This window comes from Catharus ustulatus, chromosome 6 (genome assembly GCF_009819885.2).
Source record: "Catharus ustulatus isolate bCatUst1 chromosome 6, bCatUst1.pri.v2, whole genome shotgun sequence".
Taxonomy (NCBI): Eukaryota; Metazoa; Chordata; class Aves; order Passeriformes; family Turdidae; genus Catharus; species Catharus ustulatus.
The window spans coordinates 9,013,483-9,025,904 of record NC_046226.1 but is presented as its reverse complement, the minus strand read 5'-3'; the positions used below and the strand labels follow the sequence as shown (position 1 = coordinate 9,025,904).

Sequence of the window (12,422 nt, the reverse complement as noted above, 5' to 3'; positions counted from 1 at the left end):
AAGACAGAAAATACACAGAAAAGCACACATACAACTACCAACTCCTGGATTCCAGCTGTGTTCAGATAGAAACTCCAAGAAGAACTAGGGTCCAGACAAAGTGACGGCCTTGTGTTTGGCCCTAAATATCCCTTGGCCTTCATAGGCCCTTCCCCCAGGTGAGACTTGTGGTCATTTGGCCACTCAGGAGCTGGGTTAGGGGAGAATGGAGCAGTTCCTCTGGTGTGTCAGTGACTGGCAGCTCTGCCAGGCTGGTATACAGGCTCTAGGGGGCTGTGGGGCAGTTCACTGTCTCACCATGGCAAGGTCTAACTGTCCCCTTTCCCCACACACATGCATCCCAATATTTCTTCAAAAAGTGGAAGCATGTACTTTAGTGTAGTACTTTTGGCAATCCTTTGTGTTCTCTGCTGTAGAAAGTTTCATTGAATAATTAAGTCTGTGAAAATAACCTTAGAACACATCAAAAATGCAACCATCACTAACAAAACTTAAGTTGTCTAGTACCTTAACAATACTGATGAGCATTCTCCAGCACCATGTAGGCCAACTTGAGTTAGAGTAGCAGTCATTCTTTTGAAACCTTTTCACTCTAGACAGAAGTTTACATTGGATCTACATATTCTGTTACATCCAATTTTGTAAATTTGGATTCCAGTCCAAAAGCTAACCAATAATATGTATTTTTTCTATGTGTGTGATGTTAGAGTGATCCTTAGGGAAAAGGACACCACTTCCTTCTTTCTTGTTCACACCTTTGAAACCATACTTGTTACTACAATTGTAAGGTACAAGGTCCTGCTAGGATGGTCAACTAATTCAAGAGGAAAAAACTGTGCTGGCACAGTTCTGAAAATACAAAATGCTAAACTATTTAACATATTTCATTTTAGATTTCAAATTTCATTGCAGCTGTATCTCCAACAGATTTACTGTTTACTATATTGTCCAATACCATCCCTCTGTGCTCCTCTTTGTCCAGAGCTGACTTTATTCACATAATTTAAATGTCTTCAGCTGCAGATCTCACAGCTGTGTGTACACTTAAAGTCCTTTCCACTTCTGCTTAAGCAGCTCTTTATTCCACTTCCAGACATACACTCAGTCTTCTGGCTGGCCAGGATATACTTGAACATGCAGTTATTACCAAGACTAAAACAACAAACTTGTACAATGATAAAAGTATTTTTTCCCCAAGAGGTTACAGATTCTGCAGCAGTTCCACCTCCGGCCTCTAGTGACAAGCAAGGCTCAATACCCACTGCTGCCACAGAGAGACAGAGTGGGAGGAGTTTGCAAAGCTTAGTTGCAAATATAGGGAAATTTGAGGATATTTGAATTCACCACCCTCTCCCACTTTTTAGTGCTGTTGCAGAGAGTTGTCTCAGTCTTGATACTTAAATTTTGCAATAAATAACAATGAGATTGGAGAAGGCCAACAGGGCATACCAGCTGTTTCCCATGCATTGGCTGGAAGCCCACTGCCTGCCACACTCTCTCAGTAATTTCATGTTGGAGTGGGGAGAAGGATGAGTTTTCCCCCCTCCAATAGGTCTAAACTTTTCACACAATAGGTCACTCCCTCCTCAGAAAACTTTATTTCACTCCCTATCAGTGACATTTTCAAAACATTCTCAGTTTTATTTTCTTTAGGGTGATTGCTAATTTTCCCTTGCAAATTGATCAATTCTGTTGCAGAGTGTGATACCACGGTTGGCTCTGCCTCTTGACAGCAGGGCTTGAGGTGGGGCAGCGGGGGTTGGCTTTGCTGAGTCAAACCCCTCCTCCAAAGAGTGGAGGGAGGTGACATCCGTGACATCATGCTCAGGGAGTCTCACCTGCTCACTTTTTACCGACGGGTGGAGTTTATAGTTTGGGGAGGGGTTTGGCTTTCTTGTATCAAACTCCTGGGAAGAGCTGGGGGAGTTGAAATCACCTTGAGGGAAGCCCAACTCCTCCCCCAGGCTGGAAGACCCTGGTTCATCCTCCACACCTTCCTCAACGGTGTTAATTTGCAGCTCTAAAGCTCTTTGGTTCAGTTGTTGAACAGGTTTCTCAGGTTTGGGGCTAGTTGCTTTTGGGCTGTTAATTCTCACTCCGCCCTGAGGCGAGCTATTGTTTCAGCCTCCAAGGCAATTTGCAACTTCATCAGCTCTTTCTCTGGCCCTTCCAACACATGCTTCTTTATCTTTCTGGGCAGCCATTAAAGACTCGGAAGTGGAACCCTTACCAGGTGTTTTTTTCCCTTCTTTTGACAAATGCCAATATTCTCTGCAAGTACCTGTGTTTTCTACCAGTTTTTCTCAGACCACATGTTTGTGTCTGATCAAGCTTCTATACTCGGGATTCCATGACCTTTTTGCCAGAAAACACTGGTTTTCAACAAAAACTACCTTCTCCCTATTCTGAGTTGGACACACAGGAGAAATACCAACCAGATATTCTCATAAGGTCAAAACAACACACAAGTTTGCTGGCAAACTTTAGAAAAATCAGGAAACTTCGGCTAAAGGTTCACTACAACATCCTACCAACATAAAACACTTGTCACAGCATTAACTTGAACCATTCACCTTAGCAAACTTTAAATCCATTCGATGGCAAGTTGCTCAAAATATTCCAACAAGAGAGAATTACAAGAAAAATAAAGACAGAAAACATACAGAAAAGCACACATACAACTACCAACTCCTGGATTCCAGCTGTATTCTGATAGAAACTCCAAGAAGAACTAGGGTCCACATAAAGTGATGGCCTTGTGTTTGGCCCTAAATATCCCTTGGCCTTCATAGGCCCTTCCCCCAGGTGAGACCTGTGGTCATTTGGCCACTCAGGAGCTGGGTTAGGGGAGAATGGAGCAGTTCCTCTGGTGTGTCAGTGACTGGCAGCTCTGCCAGGCTGGGATACAGGCTCTAGGGGGCTGTGGGGCAGTTCACTGTCTCACCATGGCAAGGTCTGAGCTGCCCCTTACCCCAGACACATGAACCCCAAAACATCTCGAGATTTCACATCTTTCCATTCTCTGACACTGCCTCATAGATCAGCCGTTCACTTATTTGTTTCACCATGAAGAACAGCGCTGGAGGAATCAGAATGTGGTGGAGGCTGAGCAGAGCATCTGTACCATCAGATCAATGACCATTGCCAACATGGCCACAGTAAGACATATAAAGAAATGCTGCTGCAGCCTTTGCTGGAAAAAAATTTTAAGATGCCCCCAACAGCAGACTTCCATATTCTTCCATAGAGCTGTCTGAGGAGATTTTCTGCTAAACTGCTCAACACAGTTGATGCCAGGACCCCAATAATCATTTTGGTTATCCTCACTAAAGCATCCAGGAAGAGACAGTCACTGTTTCAGAAGACTGTATCCATTTGATGAATGAGGTGATTCTTGCATTTCTATGAAGGACTGCTCAGCAAGAGCAGGATCCGTTCAGCCAAAAACCCAGAAGCCTACTGGCAAACTCTGACTCAGAGTGGCATGGAAGTAGCCACCCACATCACTGAAAGCACTGACATGACACAAGGGTAATAATACATAAGCTTGAAGTGAAGGTGCTGGTGGATGGCTGTCTTTTTACAGAAAAACTTCATCAGCTTTCCCAAAACCAAAACAAACTTACAGAAGTGGGAGAGGACAACAGTGGTGGGATGAAGACACATGAGGAAGTGCCCATCTAAAAAGCACAGACAATGCATTTGCATGGGGAAAGGTTCTATCAATTCCCTCCTGCAGGAACAGATGGAAACACTTTCGAAAACAGATATACAAAGAGAAGAACACAATGGAGTAGAAGGAAATAAAGAGAAGTTGAAGACAGATGACTAAAAAGGCTCAACAGGGCAAAGATCTCCTCTGGCACATACTCACGGCATGGAAGGCCATTCCTTAGCTGGTTCCCTTCAGACTGTGTAGTGCCTAATGCAAAACCCCAAGTTTAGGAGCACTAAGGACAGTGGCTGGCTGGACTTAGACTAAAGCCTCATTTCAGAGTGATTAAATCCACAGACCCACCCTAAATCCTGCAAATCCACTGGAATACCTCTGCACCAGCCTGCAAGGAGTTTATAGAGTCACAAGGTCCAGCAGGTGCTTTGGTTTCAGGCTCTGTACCACAGGAAAATAGGCAAACCAAACCCAGACCTGAGTTGGCCTTGAAAGCCATCCAACATGTGAACTCAGAACTCTGGCAGACCCAGACAGGCTCTGCTCAGCTGAGACAATTGTTTCCTCCAGAAGCTGCATCTACAGCCAATCATGGAATTGGCAGGGGAACAGATACAGCTTGATGGCCATTTCTTGTCTATATTTCAGGAGACCCAAAAAAGTCCCTCCTGCTATACCCACTTACCACTTTGTGTTTTGGCTTTGTCATAGAAACTTCCATTTCTTCGGCACCTGAATTATCACTGGGAGAGCCAGACCTAAAATCCATCATCTCCTCCTCTTGTTTCTTGAGGCTGTCTGCTACTGTTTGGATGGCTTTTGTCCATTCTTCCCTGGCAAAATATAGGCAAAGACATTGATTACTTGTGGCATTAGACTACCATCTGCCATGGCAAGGATCACCATGGAATACAGAGGCACTGATACTCTCTGATGAATCAATGGAAGATATGATGAATTATGTGCATTTTCAAGCACTGTAAAAATGCATTTTTAAAATCTTCATTATTTGTACTAGAAACAAGAGACAACTGAAGTCCTCCCAGTCTGGACATAATACAATAACAGATTTTCTAATGGGCATTCAGTCAACACCTCAGGATATGACCTGGTGATTTATATAACCAAAAGAGACTTGCCAAAACCAAAAAGCAAAAGGCTGATGTGAAACACAAAGCAATTAAAGACAGCTTCTACATTTCTATGGTGCACTGAAACACACATCCAACTCCTGGGAATGCTATAGCACCTCTTCACACACATATCCCAAATTAGCATGGCTGTAGTGGCAAGGGATAATCTTGGAGAAGGCATTAAAGCTCAAGACACTTAGGTTATTCTTCTGTTGTAAAGATGATGACATTAGTTCAGCAATTGCTGTGTAAACTTTAGCAGAATGTCAGCAAAAGCAGTGACATTTCATCTTAGGCACAGGTCTTAGATATGATAAAGTTTCCACAGCTGTTTCAACAACTAATGCTCTAACAGTGACCCCCTCAACTCCCATGGAGACCACTTCCACTCCAGTGTCCTTTGGGAGATTTCACACCTTTGGAAGCTACTGAAGTGAAAGTTCTTGGCCTTTACTTGATTTCACTGCAAATTTGTTGAACATAAAGAACACAACTCATAAGGTTTTCCAGGGTCTTGGGGCAGGGACTGAAGACACATCCAGTGGACTATCTGAACTTACCATGTTTACTGCCTTTTGTATATGCAGAGAACAGGATGTATTTTTTAGGGACTAGTTAAATTCTTCTCCTAAGGACATCCCAGGTGAAAGATTTTGCTACTACTGTTGAACAACTCTGGCACAATCTGCACTGCAGCCATGCTATCCTTATCTATGTCCAATTTTTCACTGGTGTTATAAAGTTGAGTTTTTTTAAAATCATATCTGAACATGTGAGTTTCTATTTATAATGGATGCAAGAGGCAGATCAATCCTCAGAGGAAACAAAGGCCATGGGAAAAAGTATCCAACACAAGATTTTAGTAATAACTACACCACATAAGGTGTTTCCTGCCTTGTGCATTTTTCATTCTGCATTTTGCCTGAATTGTGCATGATTCATCCAGCCTTGTCTGGGGCAGCAAGGTAATGCCAAACATTCAGAACATTCTCCCTATACTCCCAGCACAGACTGCTCTATTCACGATCACTAACATGTTCCCTTATTTACTAGTCATATTTTTATATTCAAAATTACTACAAAAAGAACTACTTCTGCACTTTTCTCTCTCAATTTCTCTCAAAAAAAGCAAACATTGGTTCTAAAGGTATATAGAAAGCTAAAGGCATATTGACCTTCATATCTCTTTTGTTACTCACTTGGTTGAGATCTCAGCCCTCCTGAAGTGAGTATCTTTGATTTCTGGGAGAACAGAATTTCACCCTCAGCTTTTATGTCTCAAGAGTACACAACAGAGGTGACTAACACTCTGAGCCCTGAAGTGTCACAAAGCTGACTTAATTGGCTAGGAGGGAACAAAACAAGACTGAAACACAATCTTCCCCCAAGTGGAAACTGCTATTCACTCCCTTTAGGGTCACTGACCACGAAGTTCCTAAAAGAAACAAGGACCAGTTTCTTTTTCTTTGCTTTTAATTTGACTTAACCTTCTTCTGATCACTGCAACAGAATCAAAAGCAATAATAAGCAGCATGCAAAGTGCATGCAAAGGCTATGAAAGAAATAAGTGAGTAATACTGGGTAGAATTTACTGGTCTTCAAAATAAACATGTGTTAGTATCATATCTAGGGAGGACTAAGGTTTTAGGATACCCACTCCCCTAGGGCAATGATACTGGAATAATTTAAGTTCAGTTTCTGAAGAGCAAGTAAATATTTAAATACTCAGTAGTCACATTATAGCTGTGCTGGAAAACTGTTCTCTCTGGAGGTAAGAGATCAATTCTCCAATGATGAGAGCACAGGATGTAGCTCTTAGCTTTGTTTCCTAAAAGATGAAACAGAAATCTGCACCTGCAGCAGATAACTATCACCTTTATTATCTAATTTGCATAAAACATTAGCAATCAGCAATGATACAACTAACTTTTCCTTCAGAAATAGGGTGTTTAAATAGACTTTAAAAGGTCACTATTTTGATACAATTTAACTCTGCCTGAATCTCTACTTCACTTGTGCTCATCCTTCCAGAAACTCCCAGGTCAGAAACCCTTCATTTTACATACCACATTTCCAGTGAGAAATGAACCTTACATTTCCAGAAATAACTACCTGTGTGCTGGTACACACCTGCACCTGTCCATTTTGGATACCCAACCTAACAACAATTCACTTACAAACACTGCTCAAAATCCACTCTTTGAAACCTGCCTTTAGGGTTGCTTTTATACTGGGGAAAATGCACTAAAACTGAGGCACTCAAAAATTATTTGTCACTTTTCACTCCAGACGTACATCATCTGATAAATAAGAGCTTCAGCAGAAGACTCACTATTAATGCTGAACACTTGCATCTGCTTTTGCAAGGAGTTTATGCATTAAATATGAATGAAACATACCGCTCCTCTGGAGTCTCCACATGAAATGTTCTTTCAATTACTGTGGTCCACTGGAGGCATCTAATGATAAATGTGTTTGGTTTAGGTCGCTCTGTCTTCATCAGCTGGCACTCTACCACAATCAAGGAAGAAAGAGTCATGGTACATAAGCAGGTTTAAATAATCATTTGTCTTTATTCTTATCTAGCAAACTGTTGCAATTAATCAGCCATAGAAATCTCTGTAAGTACTTCTTTAGGAGACTTGAGACAATTTACTGTGTTGATGAAACCAATAAATAGCTTGGAGATAGCCATCTAAGCAGCTCTGAAATCAAATTCTGCTTTGAAAGGATCCACATTTGGTCTGCCCATAGAGGTAAGCAGAAATGTGATGTGATAACACAGAAGCCATTCAGACTCAGGTCCCATACTCTAAAGGTCATCCCGAACACAGCACATGGCCAAAGTCATTTGATAATGCAGCAATTACACATACTGAAACTAAAGTCAAGCCCCCGCCTTCCCTCCTATTGACTTTCCCACATAAAACCCCATCCATAGGTTCTAGGGAGCTGCAAGGGAACGACTGATCATTTTGCAGAGACCAGACTCAGCATTTCCAGTGCTCAGACACTAGAGGGAACATCAAACTGCAAAGGCACCCCCTGAGAAGACCCTGCTCCAAAAGCCTTTGGGAGAGATGCCGCCGTCGGATGCTGCACGGACACGCAGCGAGCAGCTTCCATCACTGCCAGGATTTAAGCACAGCCTAAAAAGGCTACAGAAGTACAGCTACATGCTAAGCCACCACTTCCTTCATCAAAATGTTCTGTTTAGAGCTGAGTGTAATTTTATTTTTAATTTTTAAATCACATCTACTACTTTAAGCTTCTTAGGATGCTACAAGTGTTTATCCTTCAAATTTAGGCCAGAAAATGCTCCTGATAAAGGGCACACTTTAGGTCTACTACCAGAGATCTGAAAAACAAAAGAAAATCAATGAAATCACAACAGGAGCCAAACCATCACATTTTTTAGATAAACATTAATAGAAAAGCTAATTAATTAAACAGCTCCTGCTAGAGGAAAGTGAAATTAAGAAACCAAGTGAGCAAGGGGGAAAATATAATTGTGGGAGTTTTTTCTTGCATTAAACTATTTTCCCTGCAGTTAATGAAACCACAAGCTTGCTGTTATTTGGCCTTCAGTTTCTAAATCGACTTCTAAATAAATAAAAAGACACTGTAAAGACAGGAAGAAAATTCTGTTTATTGGTACAGCTATCAACTTCCTCCACCATCAGCAATGTGCAAGTGGAGGACAGAATCCACCAGAATAACAGTACACATTACTAAGGCTACAGTGGTACCATTAGGTTAATTTCATTATTGTGTAAATTTAGAATGCCCAGTTTTAAGTTCAAGATCTTAATTAGCACCAAGATAAAATATTTACTGCCAGTGTATTTGGGCGCTGTATTTTTGGCAATATATTTCATGCCTCATTTGCTGCTGGAATTATAAGCTTTTCAATTAGTAACTCTGCATTTTTCATGACAAGAAAATATAATTTTTCTTTAACAGCACGCTGAGGTTATACTGCATCCTACTAAAGCACTCCAATTAGATAAGAGAAAGTTTATTAATGAGTCACGCAAAGCCTTTAGCGCAATAAAGGGCACTCCTTCATTCACATTAAACAACTTCCATGCAGCGATGCAGCCGTGCTGCATTTGGCCTTCCAGCCACCTCCATCCCCTCACAGAACAGCAACAAGAGCCAAACACAACTGCCTGGGCTGGCGCAGCCCTGTGAGCCTGGTGCTGATAAATTCTGCTCCAAAGATCGCACTCCTGCTCCCAGACCTCCCACCTCCCTTTAGCTGCCCTTCTTTTTTTGTTGTTTGTTTGTTCTGCCTCCCATTTTTATCTGCTTAACGTGATTAGATTAAGGCTGGGGTTGTCCCCTAGGAGCCTGCACAATGCAGCCCTAAGACACTGAATCTGGCTGAAGACTCGAAGAACAACACCAGGCTATTTCCTAACCTTGTACTAATCCAGAGCTGTTCTCCTGTACTTATCCTGAAGTAAAACATTATAAAGAAATAAACAGAGAGGTTTTGCTTAGATTTTAAAACCACTTTAGATTCATATTCTAAAGTAGCTGCATAGATATTTAAACCAGCCATGAGCTCTGATTTAACCATTTGATTTCAGCATGACAAACCACACAAGGTTTTTTCTGTCACAGGGACCAATTACATGTCAGTCTTCCCCTAAATCAGTGCTGTCCATTGATATTTGTTAAGCTTGCTGATCCAGCAATCTTTAAGGCATACAGCAAGATGAATAATAGAGATTTGTCAGTTAATAACCACTATAATTCAAGAATGTCACCCAGAATTGTTTTGTTTAGTGAACAATATGCTGTCTAATTACGCTGCTCAATCATAACAGCACATATCAAGAAATACAGAAGGCTTTACTTTTAAATTGCTTTACCAAAGTGCTGTACCACATAGGTTCCACGAAGTTTGAAACTACCACGTATTTCTCACCATATATCATAATCACATGGATTTTATCAATGAAATGAAGAGTAGGTTTTTTTATTACTTTTAAACCCAATTCACTGTAGTTGAAGTTAGAGAAGCACCAAATCCACCTTCTCTAATCATCAATGTAATAGTGCAACGTGCACCACTCCAGAAGAGCACAAACAGATGTTGTGTAGTATTAGGTCTGATTTATGGCATGTTTGGGGATTCTGCTCTAAAACCTTCAATTTCAAATAAGGGCTGAGGGTTGCTACCCACTTTGAAGGAAGTTTTTCCTGTGAAACAGGCCAATATAAGTATTCCCCATTTGCAACAGAGTAAGTACTATAAACAGCAGCCTGGTTAAAATTATTTAAATTTCTCTAAAGAACCTTTTGATTCTTTCCTGGCGTTTGGTCTTTTAAAGTAAGTAGGACAGAGAAATTGTTCCTAACAGGAATAGACACCAAGGCATTCAAATGTAAATTACCATTTTGTATTTGAAAGACACTTAGTATTATCCCAGTGACTTTCTAAAATGTCATAATATTTGCTTTCCCAGCACTTAAGCTAAAAGGCAGATTACTTTCGATGAAAGTGTCAAACTCTGCTCCCTATATAATGACATCACACTTAAAACAATAATGTCAAGGAAGAATCCTTCCTTCCTGCTGTGGTTTCTTTAAGGAAGGCTATGGAAAAACAGAAAAAAGAAAATGGGGAGGAAAAAAAGGAAAAAGGCAAATAAGGAAAATAGAATTATGAAGAAATAAAACATTTTGAAGACAAACAGGAATATTACGTTGAAGTGTTTTGTTTTCTGCTAGCACCACTGGATAGATTCAACTCTGAACTGTTCAGCATGGCAAAAGTGAGGGGCCAGGAGCACCAAGTTACAGACCTGCACAAAGGTGGCTCTTAGTAACAGCAGACAAAAAAATACAACCACTAATCTGGCCATCCTGTGCCCTCTGAAAAATGCTTGACTGCAGACACACAGTCCTGTCCCAAAAGGAGCTCTGGTATTGTTGAGCAATTATGTTTTCAGCAGTACAACAAAACCACCACAGTCCATCTTCCTTTTTGACAGCCGGGAGAAATAATCCCTTTCTAACAGGAACAGCCTCTCTCTCCATGTGGTTTTTCACAATATACTGCTTTTCTCAGCTATATGGTTTTAAAGGCTTATAACCTAATAGGGAGACATACATGATAATCCGAGATTACAATCAGTATGAAGGCTACTTATCTCACAGATTTACAACTCAGGCTCTATTGGTTATTCATCTGTAGGAACTCTGGAGCAGAACTTTTAGGCACAGACTTTTTTATTCCTTCTACCCTATTAGTAGTAAAGTACAGAACACAAATTCAAACAAGATTCAAAAATCTCAGTTTTCACGAGTGTTACTTTGAGTTCTTTTGTATTTGTTTTTTGTTTGGTTGTTGTTGTTTGTTTTTTTAATAAATCATCAATAGCTTAATTCCAGAGAAAATATACTCCTTAAACACAGCAAACATTGGTATATGGCTATTTTAAAAGGAAAAATAGATGGAAAAGAAGTTATTTAAAATAAATAGTCAGTCTCTCTTTAGCTAGAGGAACTTAGAAACAAGTTTGCAAAAATGTATGACCAAAACCCTCACAGATCAAAAAGAAAAGGCTGGTGTAGGAGAAAAGAAGAGACTGTCAAGTGCATGGAAATCACACACTATTTATTGCTAATACTTTCTTCATACCTGTTAAAGGAAACGACAGGTGACCATTAGTTACCTTCTGTCATAGCTTTCTCATGAATTATTTCCCACTTCTCATGCACTGTCAACATCACTCATATGAATTTTACATGACAAGTAATAAAATTCCCCTTTAAAAAAAACTCTCCTTTTACTTGCAAAGATAAAAAAGCCTACATTTTTGTACACCAGAAGAGGGTAATGATTTTAATCAGAAACATGGGACCACTTCCAAAGAACAGACTGACAGAGACAGCCTGCCATCTCATTAAAAAAAAAAAAATCTGGTTCACTAATTAACAAAAAAAGTCAGGGCTATCATGGTGTCTTGGAGGAAAAGAAAACAGAAGGATTAATTTTTACAAAATATTTAATCTAAATTCCCCCCACCTTTCACTGGCAGGAGGCTTCTACAGGCCTGTGCTCTGGCCTGAGCCTTCCTCCAGAGACAACTCAAATTCATTCACACTAACGCGACATGTTCGCCTAAATGAAAGGATCAGGCAAGCAGGTTCAAAGGGAAAGCCTGTGCTGCAAAATACATCCAAACAGTGATCCCTGAGATGAGCTCAGCTGGTTAGAGTCTGCTGCTAATAACACCAAGTTTGTGGGTCCAATCCCCATATGGGCTATTGACTTGAAGAGTTGGACTTGATGATCTTTGTGGGTCCCGTCCAACTCAGAATATTCTGTCAATCTGTGAAAATGCAGAGGGCACCTCGAAGGGACAGAAGTGCTGGCAGCACTGCCTGCTACTGCCTACATGAGAAATTAAATCCTGGTGGGGAAATGGCTGCTTCTGTGGGCCCAAATCCACAATAATGACTTCTAGCAAGGAGGCCCCACACCAATCTTCAAGGTCTTCCTGACTTGTCACCAGGCAAGAGCCTGGCAAGAGCCTGCCCTGTTCAGCAGGCAAGAGCCACTGCTAGGAACATCCCAGCCAGCCCACGATGCCTCTTACAGG

General features: G+C 40.9%; 1 protein-coding gene across 1 annotated transcript in view; it reads right to left on the bottom strand.

The window, feature by feature from the left end:
* Positions 1–12,422, bottom strand: part of AKT1 (AKT serine/threonine kinase 1) — a 76,740-nt gene that overhangs the window by 23,543 nt on the left and 40,775 nt on the right. Inside the window, exons 4-5 of the mRNA XM_033061543.2 lie at positions 7,203–7,314; positions 4,356–4,503 (exon numbers count right to left, since the gene is read on the bottom strand). Of these exons, the coding sequence (XP_032917434.1) occupies positions 4,356–4,503; positions 7,203–7,314 (260 nt within the window). The remainder of the gene's footprint in view (positions 1–4,355; positions 4,504–7,202; positions 7,315–12,422) is intronic.